This window comes from Barbatula barbatula, assembly GCF_947034865.1.
Source record: "Barbatula barbatula genome assembly, chromosome: 20".
In the NCBI taxonomy this organism is placed as follows: domain Eukaryota; kingdom Metazoa; phylum Chordata; class Actinopteri; order Cypriniformes; family Nemacheilidae; genus Barbatula; species Barbatula barbatula.
In genome coordinates this window covers 12678656-12703002 of record NC_136783.1, presented here as the reverse complement: position 1 = coordinate 12703002, position 24347 = coordinate 12678656, and the positions used below count along the sequence as shown (strand labels likewise).

The window sequence follows — 24347 nt, the reverse complement described above, 5'->3', positions numbered from 1 at the left end:
AGCAGTGGAAAACTGGGAAGACGTTAGAAATCAGAGTGGCTTCTGACCTCTCAGAGAACAAACTCATCTGCTTGAGGGTACAGAAGCCAAAGGATCGGTTTACCTTAAGAGCCCAGATCAAAGCTGCACTCTCGCTCACTCACACAGAGTGACAGGAGGATCGTGGGATTATCTTCACTAACTAACTGCTCAACAGAGCCGATCTATTATTTAAGAGACATGTTCAACCACACATCATAGCGATTTGCTATCCAAAGAGATGCATAGGTTTACTGCAACACTGCTAAGTGTCCACATATGTGTGCTTTGCCAAAAACCTGTCTGACATTGTTTCATGACACACACCGGGCAGGGATTAGCACACTGAACGGTCGTTTCCCAGAGTTCCTTCTGTCTAAAGCCGCTCTGTAATGAAACTAAGCTTTTTATTAGGCCTGGCTTCATGTGTGCCAGTTGTGAATGTAATAAGCCAGGATGGTCTTAGCTCCGCACATCTGTTGAACTTGAATGTCCTCCAGAATGTGTTACGAGAAAACGGCGTTATTGGTATAGTGATGACAGTAAATTAGTCAGTGTTTTCGGCTGAGTGCTCTGTGGGGGAGATCAGGTGGTTTTATACTAAATGAATACTGGGGTATTAGAGGGTTTTCTTGGCCTTTGAATTGCGTAACAGGGCTGTTATCTGCACTAAAGCTTGTATGACTTTGGTAAAGAGCCATTTTGCTGTGCATTAGAGCAGTGGATTCAGGCCACTGGATTTCTGGTGGAACTGCGAGAGCAGGTTCAGTTCAGTGTCTGGAGGACACAGGAAGATATAGCTTTGATCTTCATTTCTGTTTTCTACTTCCTGTTTTTCTTAAACGAAACATGAACGCACTGTTTCAGACCTAAAACAAGAGACGGAAAGAGTTAAAGCTATAATAGTTTTTAAACAATCAACTCAAGACTTTTTCATTTATTGAGAATATCTTATTGTACGTATTACTTTACTTATTTGTCCTACGTTTTAAAACCGCTTTCTAAAACTCACCATTATTTCCCTTTGTGCCCTTGTTGGGCTTGACCCCGTAATTGCAGCTTGCAGCTATATTTCTGTGTTATTTTACTATTCTATACATTTAAGAATATTCTGGTAGACAAAATAAAGTCAAGGGGGTCACTTTCTCAAGCTTTGTTAATATTTTTTGTATTTTACCGTAATGGATCTCATCAAAATGTTGTGACTAAACTATATTAAGGTAAGGTAAACCCAAATAGAATTTACAATAAAAGAAGTCAAAACTGTGTTATATTTAACTATTTTTGGTGTAGTCAGCCTTTGTCTACAGTTTGTTCCTTTTATTAGGCAGCTTCTTGAAGTTTCACCACTTTTTAACAGTATTAAAGTAGTTCAAATTTATGCTGTGCTCTTATTAGCAACATTTCAGTTTAAATACTGAATCAAATGAAAATACTACATCACATTTAAGCTTTGTAATGAAAGAAACTAATTGTTTGTACAATTGTAATTTTTGTCTTCAAAACCAATTTCAGCATATATGCATATTTAGACAAGAAGGTTTGTAAGGTCAAATGAATGATTTCAGTCACATGACTTTTGAACATTTGTGTGTGTGGATTTTTTATTCTGTTGTTGACTTATCTAATGTAAGAAGGCCTGTTATGGAGGGTTTCTACTGACCACTCTTCTCTCTTTCTACAGTGATAGTCCACACATTGAGCCCCCTCTAGTGGAGCCTTCATCTGAACCACCCTCTGAAATACGCAACAGTGATGATGGTGAGTCAAGATGGACCAGAACACCACACTAACACACGTACACAAACCTAATCCTTTCTATACATTACTGCTGCTCAGCTTAAAACAACTTTTTGCATTGTACCTGCCAAGCCTAACGCAGTCCCAAACTATCACAAAAACGCACTTTTATGCCCTCTTGTGTCCGCATACCCCTTCTGTACCTCCAGTCCTGTTTTCAACTGTGTGCTCTAACCGGCCTGGCTTCCCCTGGATTAACCCTTCCTCTTTCCCTTTGCTCTCTTCCCTTGTTCCCTCTCTCTCTCGTGTCTTTGAGTAGTAAAGTCAAGGACCTTAAACGTTTCAGAGTCCGACCCCATCGAGGCCATCGCACGTTTCGACTACTCTGGACGCACCAACCTTGAGCTCTCCTTTAAGAAGGGGGCGTCTCTGCTGCTGTACCACAGAGCCTCTGATGACTGGTGGGAGGGTCGCCACAACGGCACGGACGGACTGGTGGCGCACCAGTACATAGTGATGCAGGACACGTAAGCTGTCTGATTATTGTGCATCAAAGAAATAAATGTATTCATTGTTCATTCAATTTGTAAACGTGTCTCTAAGTTTATGTGTGTGTATTTTTTGTGATAGGCCGGATGGGTTTGTAGGCAGAGGAAGTCCCAAAGCTGATCTGGAGTCATCCCATGATTCCATGGAAGAAAAGGTGTCCACCAGGACCAGTGCCAGTTCGCCCACTGTAGGCCATGTAGCTGATATCTACCTGGCCAACCTCAACAAGTAAGTCTATAAAGCCCTAGAATAATATCTATTTATTAGTTGCGCCTGTATTTATCTTTATTGATCTATCACAGGCTGAGGAAACGTCCAGAAGCAACCAGCGTCCGTAGAACCTTCCGGACAGTGGAGGGGCTCGGAGAGGGCTCTTCTGGAGCCGCAGGGGGTTTAAAGACCACCCCCATGTCTGCAGGAGGACTGTCCAAGGAGGGACCAGACAAGCGACCGGTCAGCGCTCACAGCGTCCTGAACTCCATCACCCGTCACGCTTCTCTGAAGACTAAAGTGGAAGGGCCTCAGCTCCGGAAAACTGCACCAGCAGGACGATCCAAGAGTTTTAGCAACCACAGACCAACCATGGACCCGGAGGTAATCGCTCAGGTGGAGCATAGCTCACAGGTACAACAATGTTCCACACATGATGTGATATGTGCTAAATAAGTAAATGAATAGACTTTAACAATTCATTTGAGTTATTCATAATTCTTCTATTCATGAGTTGTCATCCTTTAGTCATATTTACATTTGCACACATACAGAAAGTGCTGAGGTCTCTACAGCTGTCTTTGTGTTGTAAAGGTTCATATTTATCTTCCTTTGAACGTTAATTTCATGGCTGGATGGAGGTGCGGGATCGATTCAGGCTGTGCTTGCAATTGAGTTGAAGGACCCGCAGTTCACGCACCCTGACTGAGAATATCTCACAGCAGGCTGCATCCTGTTTTGACTAATGTTGTCTATTTCCGCCTACAGCAAATCAGATATGCATGATATATTTGTAGCAAAAATATACAGTATATTTTTTTGCATTCGCTGTAGCTGCCGTTGTAATCTTTTCTCCCTGAACCTTACAAAAAGTTTTATTCAAGTATGCAGTTTGTATATATCATTTAAACTGAAACTAGAAAGTATCTGTTTTTAATCTGTCTTTATTACTACTAAAATAAAATTAACATTTGAGTATACTTGACTTATACTGACTAATTTTATCACATGATTAGAAACACCACATTAGTAACATTACTACGTTGCACTTGCATAGTGTCTCCCAACAGTTTAGAAATACTACAATACTACAGAAATACTACCCATCACTTAGGATCTTCATACCCACTTGAACACTTGGGCCAAAAACAGGCAATACGTCATGAAAGTAGTCAAGTGGTTAGGTGCAATGACCGCAAATTATTTGAACATTGCCTTACTGTACTACATAAAGTATACTTGAAGTTAGATCGTGACATTGAATTTTAAATGAGAAAAATAGTGGGCGAAGCTTTCGTCTTTCTCTGCGATTTTATTGGATGCGTATAAACAGCCGTTGCGTTTTGAAATGGAACTGGCGGCAGACTGATAATTAAAGGGGAGGGGTTAACGGATGCTCCGCCCAACATAGATCATTTAAGATGGATAGTCATAACAGAAAGGAAGTGCATTTTCAGATTTTAACAAAAGATTATGAGGGCACATCATTTTTAAAAAGAGAATGACTGTGGTGAGGAAGGCGGGACGAGAGCCGTGACGCGGAGCTGCTTGCACTTATCACTCACGCCACCGGCCCCGCGTCACGGCTCTCGTCCCGCCTTCCTCACCACAATGACCAACATTGATAAACTAGTTAAAATGAAAGCTGCAATATTTCATCACCAAAAATAGGCTGTAATACATTTACATTTAGTCATTTAGCAGACGCTTTTTTTCAAAGCGACTTACAAAGAGTTCGGTGAGCAATAAGCGATATGTCATACAAAGAGCAATAGTACAATAGGTGCTAATACAAAGTTACTAGTTTCAACAAAAGCTAGATTACAACCTGTTGAGAGAAGAGAGAGGGTGAGTGAATGTTTTATTTTAATTTTTTTATTTGTCTGTCAAGTATTCGCCGAAGAGGGGTGTTTAAAATAGTTTTTTTAAGGTTGTGAGAGATGTGGTTGACCGGACCGAATTGGGAAGAATGTTAAACCAAGAAGGAGTTGTGAAGGAGAATGAGTGCCCTTATGAGAAGGCAATACAAGGTGCCGCTGGTTTACTGAACGCAGGGTTCTTGATGGGGTGTAGGAGGGTGTGAAAGTATGACGGCGCAGATCCAGTAATAGTCCTGTATGCAAACATCAGTGACTTGAATCTGATCCGGGCTTCAACCGGTAGCCAGTGGAGAGAGATGAAAATTAATTAATGGTAATCTTTCTTCATGAGACTTTATAAAAACTTTACTTACTTTACTATACTCGATGAAATATAGTAAATAAGTTAGTAGTTATTGCAGGAAGCCGTGTTTGACAGCTGGATGCAGACATTAAAGATTCTTTACTAAACTGGTTGTTTTTACGGTTTTTCCCAGCATTACTACAATTACAGTTAATACTGTATTCATTGCATAATATGGTTTCGTTTGAATTTATGTTCTAAATTCACCTGCCAATGGCAGACTGACAATCTGCTACAGTATCTCACTGGATACTGACTAACTCTGTGTCTGTATTTTCCTTTTTCTCTTTGTGCCATTCTCTCTCTCAGGACATTGAGGCCACTATGACCACGGCGATAAGTGAGCTGCGAGAGCTGGAAAGGCAGAGCAGCGTCAAACACGCCCCTGACATCGTGCTGGACACATTGGAGCAGCTGAAGAGCGGTGGTGCATCTGAGCCATCTAGCCCGCTCCACTCTCGCCTGCTCCGTGAGTCCGACTCCTCCCAGCATCCCCTACAGCGCAGCGCCAGCTCGGTCAGCGACATGCCCTCCACCTTTCGTCCCAGCAGGAGCAGCGGATCCAAGAGCCCTCTGTCGTCCATGTCAGCCACAGGTCTCGCTGCTTCCGGATCCACCTTTAGAGAGAGCAAGCCTCCAGCCACCAGACCCAAACCTGTGGTCTTCCCGAAGAGCGGATCTGCAGGGGGCAGTCCATCGATGGGCTCCCCGACCACCACCATACCCCCGACCCCCCCGCCCCCTCCGCCACCCACTGACAAATCCTGCCCCGTCTGAAAGGCTTACAACCTCCCCATCTATGTCTATTAATTCCAAGATCGAAACGAAATTATTTCAACTTTTTCTGCTTGCGTGAGCGGAGCAACACCGTGTGTGTATGTGTGTGTGGAACTGATATACACATGTGGAAATATTGGAGTGATTTTACAGCACTGTTTCAGTTTGGATTTGAACAAGGATGTCACCAATAACTTTTCTAATCCCGATTAAGTGATTTTCCCCGTATGTGTAGACTGATTTTAATCAAACTGTAAGGATGAGTGAGCTATGGATATTCTTCCTTTCCATAAAAATACCACAAGGACTCCTTCTTCCCCTCAGAATCATGGCTGGTCTGTTGAGGCCTGCAAACAAAAAAAAACTGTTTGTACCAGTCAAACTCCTGTTCTGTCGCTCTGGAATGTCCTCACTGTTTGTCAGCTACATCTCAGCATAACCTAACCAGAAATGTTCAAACCATTGTCTATACTCTGTATAACAACAATAATGTTGTTCAACCTGTCACACAATTCTTACAGTTCATTGATCACAGTAATGCACTATAATTCATTGGCATCGAGCATCTGGTTTGAAAGGCAGGGTCTTCGGGCACATTAGTTCCTCAGTAACGTATATTTGCTGTAGCCTGTCTTTCTTTTTACAAGGCGGCAAACTAACACAATAATGTAACAGAACATCTTTGCATGAGACCAGGTAGCCAGAACCTACAAACCAGCCTCGGCTTTGACAGAATATATGCATGGAAACTAATGCCTTCCCTGGCAAGCCAATTCATTTCCCGATCAACAGCACTTCTGGAATTCTTCTGAAATGCCTAACATGTGTACGTATTGTATTACTCTTATCAGTGGTCACATAACTGTGCTAAAATGTTGTGTCGTTTTGTATACGTTAACTAATCATGATTATAACTGGAAAAAATATCTAAAATGAGGAATGTCCTGCTACACACAAAAGGCACAACACTGTTTCTTCATTGCTCACATATAAAGAATAAAAAAAGTGAAAAAACAATTTTAATACATTTTTCTTAGGTCATTACTTGGTCCTGCTCTGTATCATGGTAACTTTGTATCAGTATGTACTGTATGTTGTACCTATGTATATTATGAATCTTCGCAAAGAAAGGGAAAACTTTTCCCACCTCAGAGGATTTAAACAGACAAAAAGGTGGAAACATGCGAGAGAAAAAAAGCTACATCCCTTTTTACATCCTTATACTCCGATAGCTTGACATAAGGTAGCCACTTTCTTGTTCGATATAGTCGAGGAAAAAAAAACGATAATCTAGCCTCTTTATGGTCTGACAATCTGAATACTTCATTTATGTCTGTCCTACATCCATCAAAGAGCTAAATTCCTCTTTACATGGTCTGCATGTTTATGCCTTCAACAGAGCGGATCTCCCTCAGTGAGGCCTTACTATTTACAGTAGTATGAGATCTAAGAAAATGCGCTGAGCTGGTTTGTGAAAACATCCAACTTCACTAGTCTGCTTCAATTTGAAGCGTTTCTTCACTCTACAAGCCCTGGTATGTACAGTTTTACACGCGTGGCTGACTGACATCTGAGAAAATACCTACGGAAAGACCGAGCTGTAAATCACTAAGGCATTTTTGTTTTTTAATGAACGTCTTGAGGAAAAGCCTTCTCCTAATGTATTATTTTCTGTTTAATGTGTTGTCATGTTGCGTTCTGGAAAAAGTCTTAACCGGTGGTGACATTTGTTCATGTGTTAAACGATTGAAAGTATTCTGTGTATATTGTTACTGATACCTCATAAAGGCAACTGGAACCGTTTTATTGGAGGTCTTTTGTGGCTGGGGCTTTTAAATGCAAAGTCCCTTTTTTATAAAAAAAAAAAAACAGAATGCTGTTGGCTGACGCCTCTGTTTACATGCATATTTTTTTCTTTAATTTGGTCTATTGAAATCAATCATTATACACTTGAATTGTATGTTTGTGAACAAATTGAGGGTGATTTATTTTCTGTTTTGTAATCATAACTATTGTTAAAATGTAATTCCTGTCCAGTTTAAGCAAGACTGTAAAATGAATTGTCTTCTTAAATATATTTATAGTTGTCGATTCATATATCTGTTGCCAGGGTCACCTGTGTTCAGATGTACTTTGTATATACAATAGTGTACATTACAGAGGTACATTCATTTTCTTTTTCTTTTCTTCTTACTTTGTTTGTGGGGTTTTGTTTGGTACAGTATTGTACAGTTACAGCAATAGTAGATGCCACTCAAATACACATTAGCCTATATAATGCCACGTGTAGTTCTTGTAGTAAACATTTTAAAATAAAAATTGCTTGCAATATGTGCCTCAGATTTAATTGTAATACCATTGGACAACTTCTCGAGCCCTACAGCAAGTGCATTCAACAATCAGAGACTGTATTTTATGCCCAGATTGGAAAATAAGAATTGAATAATGATGAATTGATGCTGTAAAACTGTTTGCACAAGCATTACATTAGACATGATTTCATGGGCATTTAAACAAATAGATAGGAGGTTGCTCATCGTCACATGACACATGTCATATCTAACGTTATTCGAAAATATGATTAAACTATGTATAGGCATATTCCAGAAAGCACACATGCACATTATCATGCATTTAAAAATGGATTCATTAGATGTTGTTGATTTTAAAATACATTTAACATCATTCAGATTTGGCTGCGGTCATGTTTGAACATTCACTGAGTGATTCACATTTCACAAGGAAGCAATTCCTAATCCTTTTTTAGGAAAATACACAGGAAGGAACAAAATAATAAAGCGTTTGTTTCTAAAATGAGATCAAAAATGTTTATTATTATGTTATCATGTTTTTATTGTGTTTTTTAGTTAGCTGTATTTTTGCAGTATGATTGATATTAAAATAAAATAAAAATAAAAAACATGATTTTATTAACACGGAATTATCTCATTCTGGAACCTTCCACTTTGCTTGCTTTTTATAACATACAAATGTATTACTACAAAGACGAAAAGAGCATTACGTAAAACCGTGACGTTGCCCACGTGCAGTCGACGACTGCGGTCAGGCCAGCCTCCACTTTGATAATGACGGTCAAGCCAGCCCTCACTGTGGTTTTTGTGAGCGCATATATAAGACATTACGGTAAGAGCGCGGTAGGACAAATTTCAAAATAAACGCTATTTTGCTCTCTATAATTTGATAGTGTTGCTAGGGCAACGAGCAATGTTAAATGTTAAAGGGTTGATATGCAGTTTCAATATTGTTCTGGGTGATTTCCAGGCCGTTGTTAAGGTATTTTGGTGGTTACAAGAGTGTTGCTATGCAGTTTGTGTGGCGTTCTGGGTGGTTGCTAGGCCGTTCCTAAGGCATTCCGGTGGTTGGTATTGTTATTTTTTGTTATATATACTGTTTTATCTGTATGTTCAGATTGCTGTTAAAAGAAAACTACCTGTTTTGGAAAATGATTTCACTTCAGAATCATAGCACACCATCTCAGATTGTCCATCATGCAATATCAGGACATTCTGATGTGGAGTTTTTAAATAAAAGTCCCCTGAATATCCTATATACACAGTTTTTTCTATATGTTCAAAAAGGTGTTTAAAGAAAACTACCTGTTTTGGGAAAATGATTTTACCTCAGAATCATAGCACACCATCTCAGATTGTCCATCATGCAATATCAGGACATTCTGATGTGGTGTCTTTAAATAAAAGTCCCCTGAATATCCTATTTAAACAGTTTTTTCTTTATGTTCAGATAGGTGTTTAGAGAAAACTACCTGTTTTGGGAAAATGATTTCACTTCAGAATCATTGCACACCATCTCAGATTGTCCATCATGCAATATCAGGACATTCTGATGTGGAGTTTTTAAATAAAAGTCCCCTGAATATCCTATTTGCAATGTTTTTTCTATATGATTGTCACAGAGACATCCAGAGTTCTTCAAATAACACATGGAGGACGTAAAATGCCATATAAATATTTATTCAAGTTCTCATAAGCCAGTAAAGTGCAAGGTGCTCACAGGTGCCAAAGCATCACAAAAATAAAAATGAAAGGAAACAAGTTCAATAAACAAACATCAATCAATCAATCGATACCAATAAAAGTCCATTCCAATCTTTTACTTCACTCAAGATGGCCGCCACCATGCCTGCTGACGTCAGGTGATAGTTAACAGTTTGGCAAAACTTAATGTCCTCTGAGTTTGTGCTCAGGTGGCCAGTCTGAGACACAACAGTTTAACTGTAGGAAACATATGTGTGGTTAATCCATCACTCCTGTCGCTGATACCTCAAGGTAAATAAAGAGCTTTTTACATACCAAGTATGTGTTCATGTGTGTTGTTGGTAGGGCTAACAAGGGGTCACAGAGAACAGAGGATAGCTCTGTGACAATGATATTTAAAACAAACTGTTTCCACAGAGTAATTCTAATTCACGTACACAGCACAAAAGGCTGACTCGGGACAGTCCAATGTTCAATTTCTTAAAATATACTCTTAAATGTGTACTAGCAAAATCAAATACAGATAGACATTGACATACCATGTTATTTTAAATAATGTTTAATAAACAAGGCGGATAAGGTTTGATTTTTCAGTCATTTAAAATGAATTAAGATAAAGTATAAATATATGCCATCCATCCATCCATCCATTTTCTTCCGCTTATCCGGGGCCGGGTCGCGGGGGCAGCAGTCTAAGCAGAGATGCCCAGACATCCCTCACCCTAGACACTTCCTCCAGCTCTTCTGGGGGGACACCGAGGCGTTCCCAGGCCAGCCGGGAGACATAGTCCCACCAGCGTGTCCTAGGTCTTCCCCGGGGTCTCCTCCCGGTCGGACGGGCCTGGAATACCTTCCGGGGAAGGAGTCCGGTAGGCATCCGGACCAGATGCCCAAGCCACCTCAACTGACCCCTCTCGATTTGGAGGAGCAGCGGCTCTACTCCGAGCTCCTCCCGTGTGACCGAGCTTCTCACCCTATCCCTAAGGGATCGCCCAGCCACCCTGCGGAGGAAGCTCATTTTGGCCGGCTGTATCCAGGATCTTGTCCTTTCGGTCATGACCCAAAGCTCATGGCCATAGGCGAGAGTAGGAACGTAGATTGACCGGTAAATTGAGAGCTTCGTCTTGCGGCTTAGCTCTTTCTTCACCAAGACAGACCGGTACATCGACCGCATTACTGCAGAAGCTGCACCGATCCGTCTGTCAATCTCCCGTTCCATCCTTCCCTCACTCGTGAACAAGACCCCAAGATACTTAAACTCCTCCACTTGAGGCAGGAACTCTCCACCAACCTGAAGTGGGCAAGCCAACCTTTTCCGACTTGGAGGTCCTCAGTCGGATAAATATATGCATCTTAGTAAAATACATTTAAGAGCATAGCTTGCAATTCCAGCTTTGTCCTCTTGCTCGTTTCAATTCCTTTTTCTTCACTCCCAGACACTGTTCATGGAACCACCTGTCACAACAGTCACATTGGATCTAGAGTGGAAAGGTAAAATTTAAATGAAATTATAAATATCTTCAGATTGCAAGTTAACCTATTTAATTTTATTAATTTGTCCTTTATATTCAGCCTTTAATACACCAGGACCAACTAAAAAACGAGACCAAAATGTAAATAAACTCACCCAATGTGTAGTGGGAGGCCCAGATCCAATTGGCTTTGCCATTGAACACATGGCACAGTTATTGGCCTCATCAAACACTAAAAATGATGTAAACAAGTAAACTGACATAAGCTTAAAATATTTTAATTTGGTGCAGCTAATACGGCATTAAATTATTTTTGGTCTGCAAGTATTTGTTATTAATTTATATTTAAATGCATAATTAAAACGTGACCCTACAAGGAAAATGAAACACCAAATTTGATTGGTATCGATTGATTGATTGATGTTTGTTTATTGAACTTGTTTCCTTTCATTTTTTTTTATTTTTGTGATGCTTTGGCACCTGTGAGCACCTTGCACTTTACTGGCTTATGAGAACTTGAATAAATATTTATATGGCATTTTACGTCCTCCATGTGTTATTTGAAGAACTCTGGATGTCTCTGTGACAATCATATAGAAAAAAACATTGCAAATAGGATATTCAGGGGACTTTTATTTAAAAACTTCACATCAGAATGTCCTGATATTGCATGATGGACAATCTGAGATGGTGTGCTATGATTCTGAAGTGAAATCATTTTCCCAAAACAGGTAGTTTTCTTTAAACACCTATCTGAACATATAGAAAAAACTGTGTATATAGGATATTCAGGGGACTTTTATTTAAAAACTCCACATCAGAATGTCCTGATATTGCATGATGGACAATCTGAGATGGTGTGCTATGATTCTGAAGTGAAATCATTTTCCCAAAACAGGTAGTTTTCTTTAAACACCTATCTGAACATATAGAAAAAAAACATTGCAAATAGGATATTCAGGGGACTTTTATTTAAAAACTTCACATCAGAATGTCCTGATATTGCATGATGGACAATCTGAGATGGTGTGCTATGATTCTGAGGTAAAGTCATTTTCCCAAAACAGGTAGTTTTCTTTAAACACCTATCTGAACATATAGAAAAACTGTTTAAATAGGATATTCAGGGGACTTTTATTTAAAAACTTCACATCAGAATGTCCTGATATTGCATGATGGACAATCTGAGATGGTGTGCTATGATTCTGAAGTGAAATCATTTTCCCAAAACAGGTAGTTTTCTTTAAACACCTTTCTGAACATATAGAAAAAACTGTTTAAATAGGATATTCAGGGGACTTTTATTTAAAAACTCCACATCAGAATGTCTTGATATTGCATGATGGACAATCTGAGATGGTGTGCTATGATTCTGAAGTGAAATCATTTTCCCAAAACAGGTAGTTTTCTTTAAACACCTTTTTGAACATATAGAAAAAACTGTGTATATAGGATATTCAGGGGACTTTTATTTAAAAACTCCACATCATAATGTCCTGATATTGCATGATGGACAATCTGAGATGGTGTGCTATGATTCTGAAGTGAAATCATTTTCCCAAAACAGGTAGTTTTCTTTAAACACCTATCTGAACATATAGAAAAAACTGTGTATATAGGATATTCAGGGGACTTTTATTTAAAAACTCCACATCAGAATGTCCTGATATTGCATGATGGACAATCTGAGATGGTGTGCTATGATTCTGAAGTGAAATCATTTTCCCAAAACAGGTAGTTTTCTTTAAACACCTTTCTGAACATATAGAAAAAACTGTTTAAATAGGATATTCAGGGGACTTTTATTTAAAAACTCCACATCAGAATGTCCTGATATTGCATGATGGACAATCTGAGATGGTGTGCTATGATTCTGAAGTGAAATCATTTTCCCAAAACAGGTAGTTTTCTTTAAACACCTTTCTGAACATATAGAAAAAACTGTTTAAATAGGATATTCAGGGGACTTTTATTTAAAAACTCCACATCATAATGTCCTGATATTGCATGATGGACAATCTGAGATGGTGTGCTATGATTCTGAAGTGAAATCATTTTCCCAAAACAGGTAGTTTTCTTTAAACACCTTTTTGAACATATAGAAAAAACTGTGTATATAGGATATTCAGGGGACTTTTATTTAAAAACTCCACATCATAATGTCCTGATATTGCATGATGGACAATCTGAGATGGTGTGCTATGATTCTGAAGTGAAATCATTTTCCCAAAACAGGTAGTTTTCTTTAAACACCTATCTGAACATATAGAAAAAAAACATTGCAAATAGGATATTCAGGGGACTTTTATTTAAAAACTCCACATCAGAATGTCCTGATATTGCATGATGGACAATCTGAGATGGTGTGCTATGATTCTGAAGTGAAATCATTTTCCCAAAACAGGTAGTTTTCTTTAAACACCTTTTTGAACATATAGAAAAAAACTGTGTATATAGGATATTCAGGGGACTTTTATTTAAAAACTCCACATCAGAATGTCCTGATATTGCATGATGGACAATCTGAGATGGTGTGCTATGATTCTGAAGTGAAATAATTTTCCCAAAACAGGTAGTTTTCTTTAAACACCTATCTGAACATATAGAAAAAACTGTTTAAATAGGATATTCAGGGGACTTTTATTTAAAAACTCCACATCAGAATGTCCTGATATTGCATGATGGACAATCTGAGATGGTGTACTATGATTCTGAAGTGAAAACAGGTAGTTTTCTTTAAACACCTATCTGAACATAAAGGATAAAATAAATAGAATAAAAAAACATAAGATAAAACAGTATATATAACAAAAAATAACAATACCAACCACCGGAATGCCTTAGGAACGGCCTAGCAACCACCCAAAATGCCACACAAACTGCATAGCAACACCCTTGTAATCACCAAAATACCTTAACAACGGCCTAGAAATCACCCAGAAGATTATAAAAACTGCAAATCAACCCTTTAACATTTAACATTGCTCGTTGCAACAGCATCACTAGCAACATAACTTGCAATCTGTAAGACACTATCAAGTGATAGAATGCGAAACCGCTTTTATTTTGAAATTTGTCCTACCGTGCTCTTACCGTAATGTCTCATATATGCGTCCACAAAAGCCACCGTGAGGGCTGGCTTGACCGTCATTATCAAAGTGGAGGCCTGACCGCAGTAACCGACGTTACCGTCTGAAACATCAGCCTATAGAGGGCGTTAGAAAAGCGTTTTATTTCCTCGACACATTAAATATTTATCGTGAATCTGGTTGTGATTTAGCGTGTTTATAATTCTCTAACCCACATTGTGTTGTCAAGTTCATATCTCGATTCAGAAGAATAAACAGTGAAGAAAATGACACGCTTACCATAAACAACTCGATACATTGAACAAGGAAGTTCCTGAAAGAATGAGAGCGGGTGGATTTCCGTCCTGCTGTGTTCATACTTTCTTCAATCGGACTGTTGGCGCAAGAACTTTGTTTGGAGAAACTTTCACCTTTTGTTAAGTGATGGAAGATGTGTCGACGAACACGTGATTTGTATGTTTAACTTATTTATTTGTTATGAATCACGAGTCTCTTTCTCTCAACAGGTATTGTTGTGGCTTTTGTGGAAACTAGTAACTTGGTATTAGTATCTATTGTATTATTGCTCCTGTGTGTCATATCGCTTTATTGCTCCCTGAACTCTCTTTAAAGGTCTTCTCCGCGCATTCATCGATGATATGAGAGTATCGTGTGCTTTTACATTTGACTCGCATGTCATATAGGAAATGGACTTTATTTAACACTTGTGCTCTCGGCTGGATTTGACTCCCTGGAGTGTTACTCTGAAGTACTGTACACTGGTGGTGAGTTAACTTTAATTTATAAACAAACACACGAGGCTCTGAACCTTAACTTTGTATTCTTGGGTTAAGCTCCTAAAAAACAGAAAACGATCTTGAACATAATGTTGTGTTTTTATCTCAGTTATTATAGGGATGTGTTACCTTAACACGGGTACTGCTGATGAAAATGGACCGTGGTTTTACTAGTGGAATCATATTTAATTGATATTTTTAATAAAACCATAATAATTTGAGGAATAGACATATTAAGTTAGTTCTGATAAAAGTTTAGTTGGTGCATTAGAGATGCCTCATGTTTTATGACATGATGTCATTCATTTTGTGTGCTTTATTAATACTTCCAGTAGGGCATACTAGACAAACTTTACAAATCCCATGTAAGAAGTTGTTTATTTATGTTTTTAAATAAACATTTAAAAACACGTAGCACCTAAACTCTGGAATTGCCTTCGCCACGCTATTCGGGGATCAGACACACTCGCCCAATTTAAATCTAGATTAAAGACACATCTTTTCAGCCAAGCATTCACTTAATGCAAATATGCTAAATAAACCACCGGGAGACTGCTGACATTAGATATTATTTACTAGAATAATTAAACTTGTTATATTAACACCATGCAATGTGTTTGACCTCTTCTGTGTTTTTCGTTTTTTCTTATTTTACCCTGTAAAGCTGCTTTGGAACAATGCAGATTTAGAAAAGCATTATATAAATAAAATTGAATTGAATGTTTTTCTGTCATTCTCAGAGCCTACACGATCATTTCATCCCCTGGTGCCAGTGTGAAGATGTCGAGTACGGTGAATTACCTCTGGTCCCTGGAGGATGTTCTTGGTAATGGGGCGACAGCAAGTGTCTACAAAGCACGAAACAAAGTACTTCATCATCATTGCACCTCGTACAGAACCATTATTAGTCATGGAAGCTGTTTTTGGTTCTATACACTAATATAATTTCCACGTATGAAATTACTTTGATTCTGTCCTTTAGAAAACTGGTGAGCTATTTGCTGTGAAGGTCTTCAACCTGGCGAGCTACAACAGGCCGTATGAAGTGCAGATAAGAGAGTTCGATGTGTTGCAGAGGCTCAATCACATCAACATTGTTAAACTCTTTGCTGTGGAGGAGGTATGCATCTGATGTGGTTTGTGATGCTGTTCAGTACTTTCCACCTGCAGTGTTGCTCAGATTTTCAAGCTTTGTCTCGCTCTTTGATGTATTGTGTTGGGGTCGTTTAAGAACCTTTGCTTGGTTGCATGAGTTCAGAGTATGAAAAATACAATTGTTTAACCATTCGTCTCGATTGTTGTGCCTGTCAGATGCATATGAACCCAAAGCAGAAGGTTCTGGTGATGGAGTTCTGTTCAGGTGGTAGTCTGCTGAATCTGCTGGAGAGGCCTGAAAATGCTTTTGGACTTTGTGAATCAGAGTTTCTCACCGTGTTACTGTGTGTTGGTAGGACCCCAAAAATTACAAAGTCAAACTCGTAAATTGGATTGTAGATTGTAGATACTCCGATCAATAATTATCCCACATGCCCAAACCCAGACAACTTGTTCTCTTCAACTTATTAAACAACAGCTTCATTTTTTTCTTTTACCTTGAACTTATACAGTCCAGGGTATAAACCATTTGCGGGAAAATGGGGTGGTGCACAGAGATATAAAACCTGGAAATATCATGAGGCAGGTCGGTGAGGATGGACGATCGGTGTACAAGCTGACAGACTTTGGTGCTGCTAGAGACTTGGAGGATGATGAGAAGTTTTTGTCGATATATGGCACTGAGGAATACCTGGTAGGGCGGAAGTTATGTTTTAGTGTGTTTTATTGCTATCAAAATGTCTTGTGTACATTAATAGACACATCAGTAGATGCCTATTTCAGATTAAAGCCCTCAAGAGCAATCTTTTTTCAGTAATTCCCAGAAATCATTCAATATCACCAATGCGGTTTCTTATCAAAATTCTACATATGTTTTTGTTGTGGTTCTTTTTATATGTCCGGGAGAACTATTTATTTGCTGATGTTAACTTTTCTGTGTATCTGTGCTTCAGCATCCTGATATGTATGAGCGAGCTGTATTGAGAAAGCCGCAGCAGAAATCTTATGGAGTTTCAGTGGATCTTTGGAGTATTGGTGTCACCTTCTACCACGCTGCAACTGGCAGCCTTCCTTTCATACCGTTTGGAGGCCCACGGAGAAACAAGAAAACCATGTGAGAATCTGTATCAAATTATTTAGTACACGGGGGTAAACAAACTATCCCCGAAATTATCTAGTGGTGAGGTTACATATTGCAAACAACTGCTTACTCTCCCTTTCCTTTCGAAGCACTACGGTGGCTGAAACAGTACAAATATGTTTTCACTTATTTGCTGAAAGAGATAATGTATTTATAAAACTCGCCCCGAAGAACAGTTTGTCCGTTTAGGGCTAATGTAGAAACAAAAAGATGAATTTCATGTAAGGGACACGTGGTGTATGTAAATTGAAATGGCGCATTCTAAAGTATCTTTAAGGCCTTATAGACATAGTTATGTATATTATATAGCATTTCTGTCAATAGATCCTCCAAATAAATTAACATTGGACCTTTATTGTGTTTTCTTCCAGGTACAAGATCACAACAGAAAAGCCAGAAGGAGCCATTGCAGGTGTACAGAAAACGGAGGACGGGCCTATCGAATGGAGCTACAGAATGCCACAGTCCTGCCAGCTCTCAGAGTGAGCTGAGTACTGAAAAGTTATTGATAGCAATCTTTATTTACTACAAATGCAACAGTCCTCTTGGGTTCTGCAACAGTTCACTCATGTCTCTGTTATTTGCAGAGGTTTAACGACTCAACTGGTTCCAGTGTTGGGCAGGATACTAGAGGTCAATCAGGAGAAGTGCTGGGGCTTCGTCCAGTTCTTTGGCGCCACCACTGACATCCTGCACCGCATCACAATCCACATCTTCTCTCTCCAGCAGGCCACAACACACAGCATCTTCATTCACTTCCACAACACGTTTGTTTGCTTTCATCATTTTACACAAAAGTTTTACGCAGTTTGCATAGTTTATATAATTATATAAATAGTTTATATAATTGGAGCCTTCTGTGAATTTTGTTAGACACGTAACATTTGGTTCTCGAACAAAGCAATAGTGACGCATAGTACAAATATGTTTTCCTCGCATAAGATTGCTCTGCATTTCCTGTTTGATCCAATATTGACTGCACACCACTGCTTTTTTATTTAAGTCTCTCCACAAATCCAGAGCTGGAACGTCTTTAAAAATAGACTTTAACTATGCATTCCAGGATCTGGCGTTCGCTGGACCTGGTGTCCCAATAACAGTTGTCATTTCAGTAACAAGGGTGTTTTCAGTTCTGACACTTAAAGAGGATGTTCGCTTAGATACGACTAACTTTTATGCAACAAAAGCTTGGGATCAAATTTGAGTAAATTAAAAATTTGGTTCATTTTGTGCACCCTAATGTAGGTTAGTGTGGTCGGAAATGTTTCTGACAATTTTGTTGAATTTATTCTTATAGAGTCTCCATCTTTTTTGAGGATGTTCAAGCTCAGACTGGGATTGAACCTGAGTTTCAGCAGTACCTGTTTCAGGGTCATCGTCTCACATTGGATCCAAGCATGAAAGTAGTCAACCTCCCGCCCACCAGTCCAGATCGACCAATCATTTTGACCAGCCGACGTTCGGAGAAACTAGTTGGACTTCAATACAGAGAACGTAAGGGTCCAACAAATGTGTCTTTTTATCATTCCAATGCCTGAGTGGCAGTTCTGTGCTGTGTAATATAAGAGTTTATGTTTGCAGCATTTGTCAATAAAGCATTTTGGGGCTCCTAAAGTTGATTTAATTTCACATACAAATTAAACTCCATTATTTTCCCTTATACTTTTTGACTTCTGTTCTGTAGCTGAATCGCCCCCTATTCCTACTAGGTTTGATGTAATGGCAGATTACACTTTCTCAAAGGTAAGCATTGATGTCCATAAGTTGAATTTCTCTGATGCTTAATTCCTACATACTATGTCACTGCAGCTGTTTCCTTTTCTTGTTCCTCCTTAAGAAAATAGTTGGAGTCATCCATCAGTATATGCAGATAGCTAAATCCATGCACAAGTACAGAGAGTTGATTCTGCAGGGATTTTATATCTACATGTAAGTGCCATTTTATATGACTAGAACCTCCTATTATATGATATGATGCTCTTAAACAATATTCCCTCTTGACTACAGTGAAACCATAGGTTTAGAACGCAGTAACATAGCACAGAGGATTACCACGGTGAATGTGAAGCTGCTGTCCTGCATTAACATAGAGGAAAACCTCCACAAATTGTAAGTATCTGTCTCAGTAATACTACTTAATGCATTATTGGTGATGGTCCTGAGTATAAATCTGTTGTGTTTTATTATGCTACATTTATATAATGAAACTAATGCTACCACAGTACATGCTGTGGTGCACAAATAAACTTGATGGATGGATGTCTCTTCATTTTTCCCGACCAGCACACACAAGTTTGCACATGAGTTTCCGTATCTCACAGACAATAAGAAGACGCTGACCCTGGTAAGAGTTGTGTTCTGTGAGTCTTGTGTTTAGTAAATGTAGAGGATGTGTGTTTGATGTGTCATGCTGTGTGCAGATTGAAGAAGATCTGAAGAGGATGTACGGCAGTGGAATCAAAGAGTTTCAGAACCAGATACAACATTTGCAGTTGATGCTGTCGAAACACTCAGAGACACTGGCACAAGACAAGAGGTGATACAAACGGTTGGGATCAGTGTAGTCTTGTATCTTAATAGTGGTTCATCACAATTGTGTCATTGCATGTGCCAATTGTTTTATATAAATACCTTAATACATTCAAACGTTGAAAACACTTCACTGATGGCAATAACATTTACATTAAAGCCTTCTGTATTATATACCATGATGGAAAACGCCAGCGATTCATTGGGGGAAACTTTGTCCCACTTAAAATTCACTCCCCGATTAAAAGGGTTGATATGATAGGATTCTCGTCAGACCGGTTATAATAAGTAGCATAAATACAGGTACATAAGTGCCTTGAGATTAAAACCTGCATCAGTTTTGCCTTCAAACTGAAACCAATGGATCGACCAGAAGGGTTGAATGCGCATGTGGGATTGGCGGAACTAAAGCACCCATTACCAACAAAACACAGACATTAAGACTCGGTTCCACTTATGTCCGGTTCATGTCCGGCATGTTTTAGCGCTAGGATCAGCGCTCAATCTATCAGTTTCAAACGATCTCCAAATCCAGTGTTATATCCACAGTTTATATAACATTCATTACCCAAACGAAGTGAACAAACAAACAAATTGATAATTTCAGAGAGCCCAACAGTAAGTTAGCGCATAGATATTAACTTGGTAAAACATTTTTGCACTTTTGTGTAAAAGTTGATTAGAAGTCTTGAATTTATTGAAATTCTTTTAATATAAGAATAACAGACCTATATAATATTTTAAATGCTGTTCTTTACTGGCATGTGAGATGTATACAGTAAATGTTTAATGTGATCAGACTCAGCATGTGTTTTTAATGCAGCATTCAGAAGATGGAGGTTCTGTTGGGAAAGATTGCTGATGTACATCAGCAGTACTGCAAAGACAAAGTGACAGGAAGTGAGTGCATGAATGTTTTCCCTCTCATATTCATTCAACACAAATATTCTCTAGTTGACTGTCAGATTTCATAGATTGTCTGGGGACACACAACCTTCTGTGCTTGTCCGAACTTTAAGGTATATATGAGAAGTCAAATAATATTTTGAGATTTTTAGCAAAATGAAAACCCTTAAGTGTGCACAATTACAATATGGTGAAACATCACCACAATTTCATTTGTAAATTTCTGTCTTGAAAGTCTGTCTTCTGTCGGACATTTTATCAGAAAAACTTTAAACCTTTAAAATATTCAAATAATTTTGAAAAAGAAGTCGCTATGCTCTTGGAGAGGGTACAGATAGGAGTAAGTGAATGTGGAGCCAGCACTGAGATCAGTGAGATTATCATTCAGTATTGTGTTGGTTGCTCCCACTAGGAGGAGGAGAAGTTCCGTCTTATCTGACAGTGAGGAATCGAATCCTCCTTTCTGCCTGCCTGCTATGATAATGTGTGATCTATCTCTGTGGAGTCTGTACAGTCAGCTAAAATAGATCCCATCTCGAACATTCATATGGAAAAGAACTCAATAGGATGTTAAAATATTTCTCGGACTAATGCTAAGTCATTCCTTTTCTGTCGCAGAGCTTTGCTTTAATGACGAACAGATTCACAAGTTTGAAAAGTGAGTATTAAACATAAACAGCTTCTTAAATGTGTGTCAATAATTTGACAAATGCCCATATTCTGTCCAGGCTTAATTTATCTTCATACATAAAGAAGGTGAAGGCTTTATTCAAGGATGACTGTTTGCAAAAATACCAGGATGTTTTGATGGCTGCAACGAACTGGAACAGGTGAGGAAGAGGTCATGTGGACTAAGTATAGACTAGGACTGCACAATATTAAAGAATATGAAGTATGTAATATATATATACAATATGTATTGACCAGTAATTTCCTTCTTTTAAATTCTAATAAAACAGAAATATTTTCGGACCAAAGACACGCAAACCGAATATTTCTGATTATAAACTGCAAGTTGAAGGATGTACTGTTACTCCAACGAATACGAGTAAAAGATCTAGGCGTTATATTAGACAGATTTCATTTCGAAATCACATCTCAAATGTCACAAAAACAGCCTTTTTCCACCTAAGAAATGTTGCCAAAATACGAAATATTCTATGTGTGAGTTCTAACCAGGTCCAGAAAATACGATCACATAACCCCAATGTTATCAACCCTTCACTGGCTACCCATTAAGTATCGTATTGACTTTAAATTTATTTAAATCGCTTATAAAGCCTTAAAGGGTTTAGCCCCTACCTACCTAACAGAGCTTCTATCACACTACAACCCATCACGCTCTCTAAGATCTCAAATCGCAGACTTTTGATAATACCTAGAATAACTAAATCCACCAAAGGGGGTTGAGCTTTCTCATACGTGGCACATAACTCTTGAATAGCCTTCCTGATATTATTCGAGGATCAGACACACTCGCCCAATTTAAATCTAGATTAAAGACACATCTTTTCAGCCAAGCATTAACTTAATGCAAAAAATGCTAAATAAACCACCAGGAGATGCTGACATTAGATATTATTTACTAGGTGTTTATATAACAAGTTAAACTATTCATGTACTGTGTTGTTTTTTTGTGTTTTTTTAATTTATTTTCCCCTGTAATGCTGCTTTGGAACAATGCAAATTGTGAAAAGAGCTATATAAATAAAATTGAATTGAATTGAATATGCAATACATAAACTGGTATAACAATTTTTTTCTTATAATTGATTGTTTTCTAGTTCTTTAGTCTTTTAAACCGTGGACTGAACTTGCAGCCTTTTACCATCAGGAGCCATTTACACAGGACACATTGTGGCGTTTAATAACAGCTAGATGGAATGGATAGAACTGTAACTTTTTTCAACTTGGCCCACCATTTTAAAACATGGTCCTCTCATGAATGCTTCCTATGTTCTCCAAATATATTTGATACGAGAAAGGTGGGCCAAAAGTATAGATTCAGAAACATTCTTCATACGTTTTGGTGCTGCTACTTCTTGGACAAGATTTAAAAGAAAGCCGGAATGTGTATTGAATTTCACTGTCAACAAAGCTCCCTGGAGTTTATCTTGGGAGACTAAAGAGGATATAACTCAAGATTACAAGCTTATTATTATTTATAGCTCACACACCTAAACTAAACAGAATAAAACTTCTGCAATAGGTCATTCTTGTGTTATTTATGACTTGCATTTAAGTTAGCCTTTGATGTTCACGCAGAGTTCTGCATGAGATGCAGTCAAGTTTAGAGGGCTTCAGTGGTGTCCTGCGACAGCTGATGGGAGAGCTACATGTGTGTGAAGTCCAGCAGAGCGAGGTTAATCTTTTTAAAAAAAGCACATATTCTGTCTCATCGACTTTGTTTTGGTGTTTTACTGCTATATGACAGCACAAACATTTATTGTACACATTTTTGGTTTAAATCTGGTGCCAGAGTGCTTGAGCGAAGCCTAACCTGACCATGTTCTTGGCAGGTTTTGGACAGAGCTGTGCTCCGAGCTCTCCAGCAGCCATTGGGAGCCGAGGGCATGGACAGACCAAAAAATGAAGACCACATGATTCTCCGGTACGTCACTGGAGCGAATGAGGCAGTATATATTTCCATTTAAACAGTATGAATTCTTAATGAGACACTTTCTGTTTTAAGAATGAATAGATTGAAAGATGAGATGGAGTCCGTGGCACGAGAACTACAGAGTAACAACAACCTTATAGAGAGGTATGCGTTCCTATTGTTGTATTATTTCAAAAGAATGAAGTCTCTTTTGGAAATCCTTTCACAATTTAACAGTCTTCTGTGTTTTGAAGCCTTGGAGTAGTTACTGCCAAACTGCCAACGGAGGGAAAAGTACCTCAACCCAAAAGTCAGTGAGGATCTTTGAGACTACACAATACCACAATGAAAGAAAATGGAAAGCGAAAGAAAATGGATCGAATACAAAAGTCATCTCAAAAAAGTACAAAAAAACAAAACTTTGTCTCAAAAGCCAAGAGTAAATCCACAACAATTCCATAATGTCACTACAGGTCAATAATCATACAGCAGCAGTTCTGCTGAGTAATCTAAAGACCCTATTGATGGCATTGTGCATTCAGCCGACAATAATGTTGTAATTATTGCACAGCCATGAAGTGAGAGCCGTTAAATCCGCCCGGTGTGATTGATTCTGTTTGGAAAAGGGAAAACGACAGCAAAACCTCATTCTCTATCATACAGCACGGAGCAATACAAATAGTTTTATGTGGTCTGATCACATCAGGTTGTGTTGTGGATTCTGTGTTTTATTGGTATGACAGTGTTGAAGACTTAACTTCAAATATTATCATCATGACAGGAGACAACTGTCTCATGTAATGTTATTTCAGTTTACAGTAAGATATGACTTGTATGGTTTTGATGTTGTTATATGGTTTGAGTGAATGGGGAATTCCTTGCTGATGGGGAACTACCATATCTGGTGACATCACAGAGACCTCTGTGGTTAGGTGTCTACGTTTGTGTGTGTTTGTCTACATATGGAAATTTTATCAACTTTTTTGTATGTGTTGTAATAAATCTTTTTTATCTTCACTTTCTAGTGGAAGGTATGTTTATATATTTAAATAAACATAATGTTTATATACCTCTTAATAAATGTAACATTTGAATAAAATGTGTAAAACACTTTAAATGTAATTTTATTTGCTTTATTTAATAATACTTTAATTGTATAATACTTTTGCAGTATACATATATAAGCTATTATTAACAAATTCCAAAT

At 38.3% G+C, this 24347-nt stretch overlaps 2 protein-coding genes across 6 annotated transcripts in view; both read left to right on the top strand.

Annotated features, from left to right (window-relative positions):
- srgap2 (SLIT-ROBO Rho GTPase activating protein 2) overlaps positions 1-7850 on the top strand; it is a 75492-nt gene extending 67642 nt beyond the window's left edge. The window contains exons 19-23 of one of the 3 annotated variants that reach the window (XM_079483864.1): positions 1703-1779; positions 2105-2285; positions 2389-2535; positions 2610-2931; positions 5050-7850. In XM_079483864.1, the coding sequence (XP_079339990.1) occupies positions 1703-1779; positions 2105-2285; positions 2389-2535; positions 2610-2931; positions 5050-5517 (1195 nt within the window). In that variant the 3' untranslated portion in view covers positions 5518-7850. Of the gene's footprint in view, positions 1-1702; positions 1780-2077; positions 2286-2388; positions 2536-2609; positions 2932-5049 lie in introns of all 3 variants that reach the window. The other 2 variants (XM_079483863.1, XM_079483865.1) reach the window with 2 other exon arrangements.
- A 6285-nt stretch (positions 7851-14135) lies between these two features.
- ikbke (inhibitor of nuclear factor kappa B kinase subunit epsilon) lies at positions 14136-24157 on the top strand. Of its 3 annotated transcripts, none has more exons than XM_079483861.1 (22): positions 14136-14600; positions 14707-14858; positions 15611-15737; positions 15853-15990; positions 16182-16317; positions 16478-16659; positions 16919-17079; positions 17478-17588; positions 17694-17873; positions 18404-18600; positions 18791-18849; positions 18944-19035; positions 19114-19215; positions 19390-19450; positions 19527-19642; positions 20459-20535; positions 21160-21199; positions 21270-21371; positions 22807-22903; positions 23061-23152; positions 23234-23305; positions 23395-24157. In XM_079483861.1, the coding sequence occupies exons 3-22, from the start codon at positions 15651-15653 to the stop codon at positions 23456-23458; spliced, it is 2166 nt and encodes a 721-aa protein (XP_079339987.1). In that variant the 5' UTR covers positions 14136-14600; positions 14707-14858; positions 15611-15650; the 3' UTR covers positions 23459-24157. The 3 variants fall into 3 exon arrangements, with proteins under 3 accessions (XP_079339987.1, XP_079339986.1, XP_079339988.1); XM_079483860.1 differs by having other exon boundaries at positions 14142-14547; XM_079483862.1 differs by lacking the exons at positions 14136-14600; positions 14707-14858 and having other exon boundaries at positions 15534-15737.
- The last annotated feature ends 190 nt before the right edge of the window (positions 24158-24347 follow it).

Coding starts and splice junctions, on each gene's coding strand:
- ikbke (XM_079483861.1), top strand. CDS start 15,651: ATGTCGAGTACGGTGAATTACCTCTGGTCCCTGGAGGATGTTCTTGGT. Junction 19,216..19,389: donor GAGGAAAACCTCCACAAATT/GTAAGTATCTGT, acceptor TTTCCCGACCAG/CACACACAAGTTTGCACATG. Junction 19,451..19,526: donor ATAAGAAGACGCTGACCCTG/GTAAGAGTTGTG, acceptor TGCTGTGTGCAG/ATTGAAGAAGATCTGAAGAG.